Source organism: Jaculus jaculus, chromosome 1, assembly GCF_020740685.1.
Source record: "Jaculus jaculus isolate mJacJac1 chromosome 1, mJacJac1.mat.Y.cur, whole genome shotgun sequence".
NCBI classification, from domain to species: domain Eukaryota; kingdom Metazoa; phylum Chordata; class Mammalia; order Rodentia; family Dipodidae; genus Jaculus; species Jaculus jaculus.
The window spans coordinates 322,912,281-322,926,219 of record NC_059102.1 but is presented as its reverse complement, the minus strand read 5'-3'; the positions used below and the strand labels follow the sequence as shown (position 1 = coordinate 322,926,219).

Here is a 13,939-nt window from a genome sequence, read left to right as displayed (position 1 = left end):
TTAAAAAAAAAAAAAAAAAGTCGGGGCTGGTGGGATGGCTTCGCGGTTAAGGTGTTTGCCTACAAAGCCAAAGGACCCAGGTTTGATTTCCCAGAACCCATGTTAGTCAGATGCACAAGGGGGCACATGCATGTGTAGTTCGTTTGCAGTGGCTGGAGGCCCTGGTGCACCCATTCTCTCTCTCTCTCTCTTTCTCTTTCAAATAAATAAATGAATAAGAAAAATAAAATTTTTTTTAAAAAGTCCCTCAGCTGCTGAGAGCTCTACACTACAGTAGACTTAAAGCACACCCCCCAAGGCTCAGGGAATTTTTGTTGAAGAGGGGGCAGAAAGCACGATCCTCCCCAACAATGACTGACTGCCGCTCGCTCAGCTCCTAACCCACAATTGCACGGTGAAGACCAGCCCTCAGTGGAGTGGGGACAGGGAGAAGGGAAATGATGGTAGCCACATATGATGTGGCCACACAACGCGCCTACTTAATAAAAATAAATAAATAAATAGAGTCATTCGGGCCTGGCGAGATGGCTTCGTGGATAAAGGCCCTTGTTGGTAGGGCCTATCCGATGACCTGGGTTCGATTCCCAGTGGCTACATACATAAGCCAGAGGCACAAAGTGGTGGATGTGTCTGGAGTTCATTTGCAGTGGCAAGTGGCCCTGGCACGCCCATATTCACACACGCACCCCCCCCACACACACGCTTGTAAATAAATAAATAAATAAATAATATATAAAAAAGTCCTTCACTAAGCCTAGGCACATAGCCCTTCTCCTCCCATTACCTGCCCGCCCCCCCCCCCCGCACCCCCCCCCCCGCACCCCTCCGGCCCATGGCCAGTACCTACCTGAATTGGACCGTTTCTTTGGGGTTTTCAGACTTCTGCATCTCCCTCCCACGGAGCTGCTGTTCTCGCTCATGGAGTCCTGGGCCGAGGAGGCACTGCCGGTGGCCTCGCTGTCCCTCATCATGCTCTCGTAGCCGCTGCTGCCCCCGCTGTGGTAGAACAGGGCGGTCTTGCCCATGGCCGGGGGCAGCTCCCCACTCAGCACGCTGCTGTTGTCGCTCCCGTGGCCGCTGCTGCAGCGGTGCGGCTTCCGCGGCGGCGTGATCTTGCTGTAGGGCGAGGGCAGCAGGTGCGGGGCGGGCTTGTCCTCCGTGGGAGCCCCCGCACGCTCCTCGGCCTCGGGGCCCGCCGCCGCCGCCGCCGCCGCCCGCAGCTGGGTGCCCCGGGCACCGGCGCTGCCCTGCAGCAGCTCGGAAATGCGCCCGTTGACCGCTCGCAGGGGCAGCTTGGAAGCCAGCCCGGAGCCCCGGCTCCTGCTGAGGGACTGCGTGGACCAGGACATGTGCTTTCCGCTGGGCGGCACGTTGGAGCTCTGGCCCACCGACTGCGGCAGGGACTTGGTGGAGAAGCTCAGGGTTTTGGTGGTGGACGTGGACAGGCTGCGCGCTTTGGGGCTGGCCAGCAGGAGCTTGCTCACGGCTGACATCTTGGACTGGCCGGTCTTGGGCGAGGTCCCCGCTGACTGGGTGGTGCCACAGCTGGGTGGCGAGGCGCCGGCACTACGGCCCAGGCTCCGGCCGGTACGGGGCATGGTGCTGTCCTTGCTGGCGTGCATGCGGGAGCTCATGGAGAACAGGCTCTCTGCCCTCTCCAGGGACAGACATTCGTAGTGGCTGACTGTTGTCCTGCCAAGAGAGTTGGTCCTGCTGGCCAGCTGCTCAAGCTTGGCACTGAAGAGCTTACTGCTGCTACTGATGTCTTTGGTTTTGCTGCCGGGCTCGTCGGGAAAGCAGGCCAAGAAGGTGGTGGGCTGGCTCAGGGGGCTGCTGGTGTTGCTGTTGCTGGCACTATGCTGGGGGCTAGCTCGGTTCTTCTGGTCCAAGCTAGATTTGCGGACAGGAGGCAGAGGAGGTGTCCCTTTGGGCCGAGCCAGGACGCAGTGCTTGGGGGAGGCCACCTTCCTTTCCAGGGGTGCCTTTGAAGGCTGGGTGCTCAGGGCCCCAGCGAAGCTCTTGGCATCAACCGCGCAGTGACAGAAGAGACTGTCCAGCTCCTCATGTCTGTTGGCTTTCTGAAACGCCCTCGGGAGGCTGCTAGATTTCAGGCTTTTGTTGGAATGCACTGGGCCCTGGGCCACCAAGCTAGGCAAGGCCATCTCACAGCCATCCACAACCCTCCTAATGTTGTCGGTCACCGGGGAGGCAGACACCTCTCCGCTGCTGCTGCTCAGCCTGTCCCCTGCACTGGGCTTACTGTCCTGTTCTGGCTCTGACCGGGCCTCGGGCTTTGAGGGGCCTGTGGCAGTCTCACACCTGTTCCCTTCTTCACTGGCATACGCATTCTCTTTCTTCACCTCTTCCTCTCGTTTGAGCCAGGGGTCCTCAAATTTCGTTTCTTTCTTTGCACTCATTTCCTTGCTTTCCTGGGACTGGGCTGTTTTGGGGGCTGCTCTAGGGGTGGCCGTGGATGACTCGGGCTCTTGCATATTCCGGGGGCTCATGGCAACGCAAGGGTAAAGCGTGATGTTGGTCTTCATGGGGATGTACCCTTCGCAATTGCTCAGACCGGCTGTGTTGGAAATGGTGACCATGGCCTTGCCCAGGGTGGATATTTTGCAGCCTCTCACGGGAGTGGCTTTATTGAACGAGTCTTCCCCCATCTCGGACAAGATGAGCAGGTTGTCGGGGCCTGCCTTGGGCTTCTCTCTGCACACCACAGCGGTGTTCTGGATGCTGCTGACGATCTCTGAGGCCGGGGGTTCTGCCATGGCCTCCCCGTGCCCAAAGCAAGTCTGCGCTATGAAACTGTGGCACGACTGCTCGCCGTCGCTCCCTGCGCTCATCTCGCTCAGCCAGGAGCTGATGGAGGAGCGCCGGCTGCCCGCTTCGCGCGCCCTCTCATCCCGGCCCAGCTTCGGCAGGGGCAGGAACTGCGTGATGCTCACCTCGGAGACGGGAGCCATGCTGGAGTAGCGCTCCAGGTCCTCGCTGATGCTGCTGATGATGCTGACGGGCCGTGAGCCCGAGGCCAGGGCCTGCACGGAGCAGTCGCTATTGAAGCTGATGATGCTAGTGGGGCGGCCACTGTCCAGGACGCCGCTTATGGTCAGCTCCTCCACCAGCGTGAACACCAGCTCGTCCTCCCCGTTCAGCTCCAGCGGCTGCTGCACCGTCACCATCGTCGTGCTCAGAATCTCCTTCTCGGAGTCTGCGGGAGGGGCTTCCTGAGGATGGTCCCCGTCAACCAGGGTTCCGGGAAAGCCCTCACTCCCGGCAGACATGGACTTCTTCAAAACCTGGGGGCTCATGCCAACTGGGGGAGTACGCACCTCCGGCTGCAACAAAGACTCACTGGAGACCATGCCAGAGTCCTTGCTCAGAGAAGACGGTGGGCCCGGGGAAGGCAGAACGCCCTTCTGGGTGTAGACTTTGCACCTCTGGGAGGGCGAGCTAGGGGGTTTGTACTCTGAGGTCTTGGACAGGCTGGCGATGCCCAGCCGGGGAGAGCCCATGGGCCTGGGCTTGCCTTCCATGAAGCCACAGGAGTTCAGGCTCTCGCGGCTGCTTTGCAGGCTGGGGCTCTGTGCGAGCTGGGAGGCGCTGTGCTGGCTGCTGCTACCTGGGATGCTCCGGGGCGAGGCCGGGCCGGGGCTGTTGCTGCCCGTGGCGGTCGGCACTGGGGAGTGGTTCTGCCGCATCTTGGAGGCTGGGAGCTCTGCACCTTCCCGGTCACCATCGGAACCATTTTCTTCCTTATCAGACTCACCAAGCAGGTCTGACCCGGCCGCTTGGCTCAAGGAGGCACATCTTCCCGCCTGCTCTGGCGCAAACTGGATGGGCAGCTCTTCGAAGGGGAACTTACTGGGCTCCTCACTGCCGTCGATGCAGCCTAGTCTTTCCTGCAGCTCGGCAAACGTGTTGCACTTCAGGCAGTCCCTTTCTGACTTGCTAGCTGCAGCCTCTGCCACCTCTGCAGGTCTGCTGTCACCTCTGGTCTTCTGCAGGGCTGGCACGATGGGGACAAAGTCTGGGGGTCCCTCATTGTCGGTAAGCTCCTTGTCAGACAGGGCCGTGCCATTTGGCCCAATGTAGATGACAGTGTCGCAGGACTGCTCGCTGCTGGAGGAGTAGTCGGGATCGCTGGATAGCGGGGTGAGGGAGAAGTCGGGATCCACTGGGGCCCGGGCATGGAAAGGTCTCAGCTGTGTGGGCCTGCGCATTCTCCCTTCCTCACAGGAGCTTTCTCCCCCAGAGGAGCTCGACGTGTACTGTGAGCAAGAGAACAGTTAAGGAGGTGGCTCTCCCAAGACAACCCTCCCAGGAGGACGAGGATCACGTGGTAGGTGCAGCCTGTGGACTGGACATGGGGTGTTGGAGACGAGTCTGAATAGGGATCATTACTTATTGAGCCATACCAGGGCACCTGCCTGGCCTACATCACAACAGAGAAAAAAGCCCGGCACATCGACAGGTCAACATGGTTTTCTCAAACATTCTTTTGCACATGCGTTTACATGTGTGGGTGCATGACATGTGTGTGGAGGCCAGAGGACAAACTCAGGTATTATATTGTCCCTCAGGAATATCATCTACCTTCCTTTGTTTCTGTCTTTCTTTCTCTTTTTTATTATTTTGAGGTAGCGATTTTCACTATCCTGGAATCCACCAAGAAGGCCAGACTGGCTGACCAGTGAACCCCAGAGACGCACCTTGTCTCTGCTTCCTCAGTGCTGGGATTACAGGTGCATGTCAACCTCCTTCCCACCTTCTTTTCTGTGGGCTCCGGGTATCAAACCCGGGTCCTCATGCTTACAAGGTAGGCACTTAGTTCAGTCGCTACCTATCTCCCCACTTCCTCTGGAACCCTCTTCCCATGCTACCTCTGTCTTGCCTTTGCTTCTGCCCAAGGAAATGAGTGAGGGTAGTGACGCCTGGCAGACTTCAGCATCATGCTAGGAGCATATGAGCAAGGCACTGGGCAGCCCACTGGACACAGTCAGTACCTGTGTTGGACCCAGGTAGGAAGATTGTAATAACTCCCCCCCCCCTCGCCCAACATTTTTCATCACACAGTAGCAATCCATCTGACTACTTACATCAGGCTGGAAGATCCAGGAGAGAACTTTCCGCGCTGTCACTCAGAAGGCTTCCCTGCCCTGAGGCTACACTCTGCACAGGCCCCGGTGCTCAGAAAGTGGCAGTACTGCTTTGGCTTTCTGTGACTTGGTGCCCTTCCCTTCATCCCTTGCAAGCCCCTTACCTTTGTCTTCTTCTTCTTCATCCTCAAGACCCTTGATGCAATCTGGATGGTGGAGAGCGTTTCCGCGTAGCTCCCAGGCGCGGCCGAGATGTGCGCGATCATGGTGGTGCGACAGTTCACGTTCCCCAGGGACTCCCGCAGCAGCATGGTGAGCTTGCTCTCCCTGCCAAGCAAAGTGGATTACAGCTGCATTAGAGGGCCGTGCCTCATGCTGACTGTCAGGGCAGGACTTCAGGCCCGCTGTGGGGCAGTCTGGTTGTGGGTGATGGCTTTTTTTTTTTTCTTCTCTCTCCTTCTTTTTTAATGGCGTAGTAATTAGCATCATTTTTGCAGCACGGGGCTATTTGTAGTTGGCAGCTGAGCGAGTGCTCCTAACTCCAAGGATGGGATTCATGCAAACACCTCCCTTGGCATTTCTGTCCTGGCTCTGATGGGCTGTTCTGGTGTGTCTGTGTGTGTGCATACGACATTGCCCATAATGAGGCCTGGGAATAGAGACGAGGAAAAGGGATCAAGTGAAAATGGCTTTGCGACCAGTGATCTGGCTGTCTGCACACACAGCCCTTCTCAGCAAGTTTTTACTACACACAAGTAGTCCCTGTAATGCAAAGCATTACCCAGCTGTGAACCCATCCAGACCCATGTGCTTATTATATGCACAAAGTTTTTATTTTGTCAAGAAGTGGCAACTATTACTAATACTATTAGAAATATACCTATAATAAAATACATAATGTTTATATAAACGTAAACATTATTTTGTGAGATCACAACTCATATTTGCACCTAGTAGCACTGAAGGAAAAGGTGCTCATATTCCTGCTAAGTACAGAAACACAGACACCCAACAGTTGCTCAGCGACAGAAGACAGAACTTTTCACATGGCCTCATCTGGGGGCTTTGTAGTTGCTCGGTGGGCCAGTGCCCCAGATAGTGATAACAAGGCCCAGGGCTTTGCAGATGGTTTCTAGGCACCTAAAGAACTGATCTGAAAGAATGGCACATGATTCTTCATTGTACTTGTCCTAGCAAAATCCTTCCTTTCTTTCAAAAGACTTCTACTTACTATATCCACAGCGTGCATCTTCTAGGCACTGTTAAATGTCATTTCATCCCTGGAGCATCCTTCATCCTGAAGGCTAGGGCAGTCTGCCTTATGTCTTATGTTTCTTTTTTAATGTGCATATGGGCGTGTGTGTGTGTGTGTGTGTGTGTGTGTGTGTGTGTGTTGGGGGCAGACGAAAACCTCAGGTTGTCCTCTGAAATACAGTCATCTTAAAAAAAAATCAATCAATCAATTAATTTGCAAGGAGAAAGAGACTGGGCATTCCAGAGCCTCCAGCCTCTGCAAATGAACTCCAAATGCATGTGCCACCTTATGCACCTGGCTTCACATGGGTCCCGAGGAACTAAGCATGGGTCCTTACACGTTGCAGGCAAGCGCCTTAACTGAGTCATCTCTCCAGCTTCAGTCCATCTTTTTTTGAGGCACTGTCTCTCACTTTATTGACTGAGCTATCTCCCTAGTCCTGTGTTTCATATTTCTATGAAGTGTCTGTCATTCCAGATGGGGACAGTCACTCTCATGTTCCCTAGAGAGGAAGGTGCAGCTGAGCTGACTGTGGGAGGTGCTGGCCACCCTCATCAGAGAATAGGTGGCTTCTCATGCGACCTGTCTCTAGCTTCATGAATAAGAGACTGTGGTGTAATAGTTTTTCCTTCCTACCTGGGACCAGTTAAGGCGTTTATCTGGGAATGCTATGCTACTGAAGTTCAGCTCCAGAGCAATTTATAAATACACCAAGGTTTTCCATCAGCCAAATACTCAGTGATGAAAACTGTCCAAGGAGTGGGGTAGACGAAGAGGTCAAGCAGAACACATTTAGCTCCCTTCAAAGTGTACCCAGCAGGGATGACACGGACACTACTTCTCAATAGGGAGGCTGAGGTCTCTTCCTGGCAGATACTCTGCAACAATAGTCTATCTTTGAGTGAGCCATGGACTGCATCTTCAGTATGGAAATGGAAGATGGGTTCCATCTGGGCTAAACTGTGATCGTGCACAGCCAAATCTCATTCTTCAAGATAGTGACACTTTATAAAATACCCATGAACAGTGAATGAGGGGACACTGAGCCGTGGCTCTTCGAAAACAATGCTCAGTGTAGATTTCTGTAAGCCTCTAGTCATGATAATTTGGCCAGAGGGACAGGCCTCCAGTTTTCCACGTGACCCTGTGCAAGGCTCCAGGAAAAGATGTCCCAACCAAATAAAACAGCGAAGTACTGGCTGTGCAAGCTCCTCATGATCCCCGTTCATGATACAAACAGTATCTGGACATGTGTTTGGAGCTGGTTTTGTGCTTAAATCCACATTGTTGAAAGAAGCCATGGCATGTGTGTTGCTTGGCAACCAGCATTTTTGCAATTTCATGGAAAGAAAGCCAGTGAGAACCTACCTCAAAAAAAGAAAGATAGAAAGAGAGAAAGCCAGTGAGATCATTAGCCAGATTCTGTCATGTGGGCTTCTTGACTCTCAACCAGGTTCCCTTCAGGACTAAATCAGTAGCTAGAAAGCTGTGACTTTTTAATGATGCTTTAACTTGGAACACAGATCATTAAGGTAGCAAAGGTTGTCAGCTATGGGCTGAACTCAGGATTCTGGGAGGGAACTAACGGGGTTCCAATGTTTCTAGGCCAACAGTCAGCACCATCAAGACTGAAGAGAGAAGTGAAGTGGCCAGAGGAAGCAGAGATACAAAGCACATTGTTGGAGACCCTCAGTCTAGAGGATCACTTGGGCAGCATCAGGAAGGGTAGTTAAAGAGGCTTGGGGGATGACCATGCCTCTTTACCTACCTTGTTAAGTAGCCATATTTTATGGGCACATATTCTATCTCTAGCCCACATACCTTTTAAAATGATCAAGAAAAAGTCTTAGTTTTATGTCCTTGTTTTATGTCCTTTTGTTAGATATATTAAAAGGGCAGAAAGGAACAGGAAAATGAACAAATTTTATGGTTTTTTTTTTTTTTTTTTCATTGCTAGGGAACGTAGCCTATGGCCTTGAGCATGCTGGGCAAGTATTCTGTCACTGAGCTCTATCACAAACCAGTGCACACTTTTAAATTACTAATAAATTTAAAGAACTAGAAAGAACATGTGGTACTCTAGAACAGGTGCTGGCAAACCAGGGCTATGCATGTTAAATTAATCAATTGCCTGTTTTTATAAATAAAGTTTTATTAAAACATATCCCACATAGTTATTTATAGGAACTGTAACAGCCCACAGGGCTCCAAGTATTTACTACCTGGTTCATTTAAAAAAAAAAAATGGGTGCCAACCCGTGCTCAAGAGTAATGACATATAATGGTATTCTCCTAGAGACAGACCCAGTTGTCAGTGGATGAAAATGTGTCTTAATTTCCTTAACTTTTACATTTTTATTACTTTTGAATCTTAAGTTGTTATTTTAAATTTCTATTTGATAGTTTTCTGTGTTGCTCTTCTTTTAGTTCAGATGTATCTTAGGGAAATAGCTAACGTTGATTCCATGGAAACCCCCCCCAAAGAGGAGCAAATACTTGGTTTTAGAAACCACAGGATGACCGGGTCCCAGCCATTGTCACTGCTCCAATCATTTCTTGCATGCAGAGGGATTTTGTCCTTGCAAAGGGGCTGCTTGGCTGCCCATGTCCACTGAACTAATTAGCTCATTAGTATGTGCAGCTGCTCATTTAAGAAACATTTATGGAGCACCAACTCAGGTAAGAGACATTGGGCTCAAAGAGCCCATTATTCAGTGAGAGAAATAGTCATGCAAAACCTCCTTACGACAGCATTCTATAAAAGTTAATGACAAGTGCTGCCAGCAAGATGGCTAGCTAGCTGCCCCTAGCATATGTCCTTGCAAAAGATGGCCAAAGGGCTGGTGAAATGGCTTAGTCGTTAAGGTACTTGCCTGTGAAGCCTAAGAATGCATGTTCTAACCTCCAGGTCCCACATAGCCAGACACAGTGACACAAGTGTGCAATGGTACGCATGCACACCAGGGGGTGCACATGTATGGAGTTTGTTCACAGTGTCTGAAAGGCCTCCCTCCTCTCTCTCTCTCCCTCTCAAAAATGAAATAATTTCAAAAAAGATGGCCAAATCTACAAATAAACAATTATATATTGATAAAAATGACTAAAGAGGGGAACCAGAGTACATCACAGCACAAATGAACAAGATAGCCACATAGCAAGAAGAAAGGCACGCCTGGCCCTAGCATCTGTATCCCCACCTCTAATGAAAACCAACTTAGGTGGTACTCCTCCCTGTGGGGAAGATACCTGCTGTCTCATAACCACCTCACTCACCTTCACTCCTCACCACAGGTGATCTCTGCAGTCCTTGCAGATGCTATGGCAGTTTATGGAGCTGCTCTGGAGTCTACTTGCCAAGCTGAGAAAGAGTCAATGTCATACACTCCACCCAGCACCTAGGCTGGCATGATGCCTCACACGGAATCACTGCCTGAGTTGAGCCAAGCAGCCACACAGTTCCTGGAGCTGAGCTGGTGGGGCAGTCAAGGGGAGCATCTTGCTTCTCTAGATCTGAACTGGAGCCCTAAAGTCTGAACTGCTGAAGTGCTCATGTTCACTGAGGGAGAGGGGGAGAGTCAGAGAGTCATTGCTCCCCTTATCCTTGATCCCTAGGGCTTAAGTCATAGCTCTGTGCCACTCTTAGTGGGTCCTGGCAGAGATACTGCTAACATCCCACCATTTGACGGTCCAGTGACATCACCATGTGGTGCCTCATCCCTGGGGTCTGAGTTGCTGCTCTGCCTTATTGGCTCAGGTCCACAGATTACAGTTCTGCTCTCCTGGTTATGCTGCTTCTTCCTGGGAGGTAAGTCTCTGTTGCTGCACCCCAGGGGCAGATCACAACTACAGCCTGGTACTTTAGGTCCAGGCTGTTAGGCTCAGTGTTACAGATCTCGGCTTTGTAGACAGTCTGTATCAACCTCTGCCTTAGAGAGTAAACCCGTCCCCCAAATTCCCGGGCCTAGCACCATGTCTCCATGGCTGCTCTGAGCACCCACACTCTACAACACATAACCACTGCAACTATTTGTGGGCTATGTCCTACATGATGCCAAGACTCCTCATTGTAGGAGAAAAACAACAGCAGGTAGATCCCAAAAACCCTTACACTAAATGCTTCCAGTAGTCCATTTGACCACCACTGCTACCACAAACGCTGGTAGAACAGACCACCAAGGCACCCACAGTCATCATAGATACTGACCACAGCAAGGAACCGGCATACAGGCTGTACCGCTGTCTCCACTCACAGAGCTGGAGTTACTGTTCTCCCAAACAGCACCTTGAGATTGCCTACAAGTCAAAGATTTGTTCCCTGCATAAGATACACTCCTATTTGCAAGAGAAGCCTGTTCCATCACATGTATGCATCAAAAACACAAGAAACATGAAAAATCAGGAGAATATGGGATTGCCAAAGGAACAAAATGATTCTCTGGTAACTGACCAGGAGAGGAAATCCATGAGTAGCTTTTTTAAAAAGGAACTTATGTGCTGGGGAGAGGGTTTAGTGGTTATGGCACTTGTCTGCAAAGCCAAAGAAACCATGTTTGACTCCCCAGGTCCCCAAGTAAGCCAGATGTGCAAGGTGGCACAAGCATAAGCTCATGCACGCGCACAAGGCAGTGCATGTGTTTGGAGTTCAATTGCAATGGCTGGAGGCCCTGGTGTGCTAATTCCAATCTGAAGGAAACCCAGCATGATACAAGAGAGTCCAGGGAGACAATGGAATCAGGCAGACAACACAAGAGACTCAAAGGACTCAGCAGGAGTTTTAGAGCTGAAGAATTCAATGAATGAACTAAAAAGTATAATGCAGAGTGCCAATGGTGGATTAGATCAAGAGAAGAGAGACCCTGTGAACTTAAAAAAAATAAAAAGGCCTTTTGAAATTTTGAAAAATAGTAGCAAAGCATGACGGTTGACTACAGACTTATGGGATAGCATTCAGTGAGCAAATATTCTCTTTCTGGGAATTCCTGAAGGAGAATACAAAGAAAGACACAGAACACTACATAATGACATAATTGCTGAAACTTTCCCAAGTCTTGGGAGACATATGGACTTTTAGAACCATTGGCTCAAATATCCCCAAACAGATTCAACCCAAAGAACTCCTTTCCAAAACACATTATAACAAAACTCAAAAATCAAAAATAAAGGGAATTTAAAAACCAACAAGAGAAAAGCATCAAGTCACATATAAAAGAAAATCCCCTTAGACTATAAATGGATTTCTCAGCAGAAACCTGGCAGTACAGGAGAGAACAGGAATGGCATAATCAAGGTGCTAAAAGAAGAAACTGCTAGACAATACTGCTGCATCCAGAAAAATTGTTCAGAAATGAAAAGTATGAAACTTAATGGTAAAGAAAATATATTACCAAATTTGAAATAAAATTATTTTGCTAATGTGAATATTAAAAATAAAAATAGTAAAAAATAATCCAAGTATACACTTCATACCAATAGCTAAGGGATACAATAAAAATAGTGCTAACAGCAAATTTTATTGTAACAAATGCCTGTATCCAAAAGAAGACCTCACCAATCCATGACACACCAAGGAACTAGAAAAGGAAGAAAAAAGTGAACTAAAGTTAGTAAAAAAGGAAGGAAAGAGTAAACTTCAGAACAGAAACAAGTCCACTACCGAATAGAAAAGTGGTAGGGGAGAAATCAATGAAACTAGAATTTGAATTTTAAAATATAAACACTATATATAGTCTGTAAATCTTCCACCACATGAAGAAAAAAAAAAAAGAAGAAAAAGATCGATTAAAATAGTAATTAAAAATAGCTGAACAAAGGAAGATTCTGGACAGATGGCTTCACAGCTGAATTCTATGAAGCTCTCAAAGAAAAATTAATATTAATCTTTCAACTCTCCCTCCAACTAAAACTGGCAGAAAAAAAAATCTTGTAACATATTTTATGAGGCCAATAACCTTGATAAGCCAGACAATGGCATTACATAAAGAAAAACCACAGGCCAATATCACTGATGGACAGCAATGCAAAAATCCTAATGAAACATTAATAAGTTAAAGTCAATGTAAAATTATGCATTATGATCAAGAGAGAACTGTCCTTCATGTGCAGGGCTGCTTTAACAAGTCAATCAATGCAGTACATTTTATGAACAGACAAAAAAAACATAATCCACACTATTGTCTCAGTTAACAAAGCACCCCGCAAAGTTTACCATCTTTTTAAAAATCAAAACCTCTCAACAGTTTATGTGCAAGAGAGCTCCCCAACATAACAAGGATCAATTATGAAAAATCCATAACTAACATAATCACAGGGACAAAACAAAGCTTTTCCTCCAAGATCTGGGACAAGGCAAGGATTTCCCCTCTTGTTATTTCCATTAGACATAGTGCTGGCAATGCTTGCAAGAGAAATCTGACAAGAAAATGAAATAAAAGCAATCCAGATTTTAATGCAAGGAGTAAAACTGCCTTTATTTGAAGACAACATGATTCTATATGGAGAACCTCTCCTCCCCCTACAAAAAAAACCCCACTAGAACTACTAACTGAACTTAGCACAGTTTCTCAAAATACAAAAGTTTGAGCATTTCTATACATAGTGACTTGCCTCTTTAAAAGAAGTAAATCTAACTTAAGATAGCACAAGAACCACAAATTAATTTAGAAATAAATTTAATCAAGAAGGTGAAAGACTTGTACACTATAAATTTTCAAAAATTTATTAAAAAAACTAATAAAGACACAAATAAATAGGAAGATATTTCATAATCATAGATAAAAAAAAATAGAGTTAAAATTTCAATACTACCCAAAACAATATAGAGAATTAAAATTTCAATTCTACCTAAAGCAATATAGATTCAATGTACTATCAAAATCCCAATGACATTATTCACAAAATAGAAATAAAAAATCCAAAGGTCCCCTAAGTAGCCAAAGCAATTCAGAGAAAGAAAAAGTTGGAGGTCTTGTACTTCCTGACTTAAACTTCATTTTGAACCTGTATTGCTCACAAACAATGGTCCTGGCATAAAACCACACAGATAGACCCATAGAACAGAACAGAGAGCTTAGAAATAAATACAAACATATGTGGTCATCTGATTTTCTTTTCCTTCCTTCCTTCCTCTTTGTGTGTGTGTGTGTGTGTGTGTGTGTGTGTGTGTGTGTGTGTGTGTACATGTGTACGTGCATGCACCAGAGCCTCTTGCTGCTTCAAAGGAGCACCAGAGGCTTGTTCTACTTTTTTTGTCTGACTTATGTGGATGGCTTGGGAATTGAACTCAGTGCTGGCAGGCTTTGCAAGCAAGAATCTCTCTCTCTCTCTATATATATATGTATATATACATACATATACATATATATTCAGAATATATATATTCTGAATTGCTACATTTAAAATAATAAAATTGGACCCTTATACCCTACACAGAAAAACACCTAAAAATGGATAAAGATCTAAACACAGTACCTGAAACCATAAAATGAACGGAAGGAAACAGGGTGCTACATTTCTTGACAGTGGCCTTTGTAACACTGTTTTCACCATCACCCCAAAAGCTCAGGCTACAAAGGGAAAATCAACC

The 13,939-nt window shown here is 47.9% G+C and overlaps 1 protein-coding gene across 1 annotated transcript in view; it reads right to left on the bottom strand.

The window, feature by feature from the left end:
• The window catches only part of Kif26b (kinesin family member 26B), a 541,264-nt gene that overhangs the window by 16,212 nt on the left and 511,113 nt on the right, over positions 1-13,939 (bottom strand). The window contains exons 11-12 of the mRNA XM_045152420.1: positions 5,267-5,429; positions 848-4,274 (exon numbers count right to left, since the gene is read on the bottom strand). Of these exons, the coding sequence (XP_045008355.1) occupies positions 848-4,274; positions 5,267-5,429 (3,590 nt within the window). The remainder of the gene's footprint in view (positions 1-847; positions 4,275-5,266; positions 5,430-13,939) is intronic.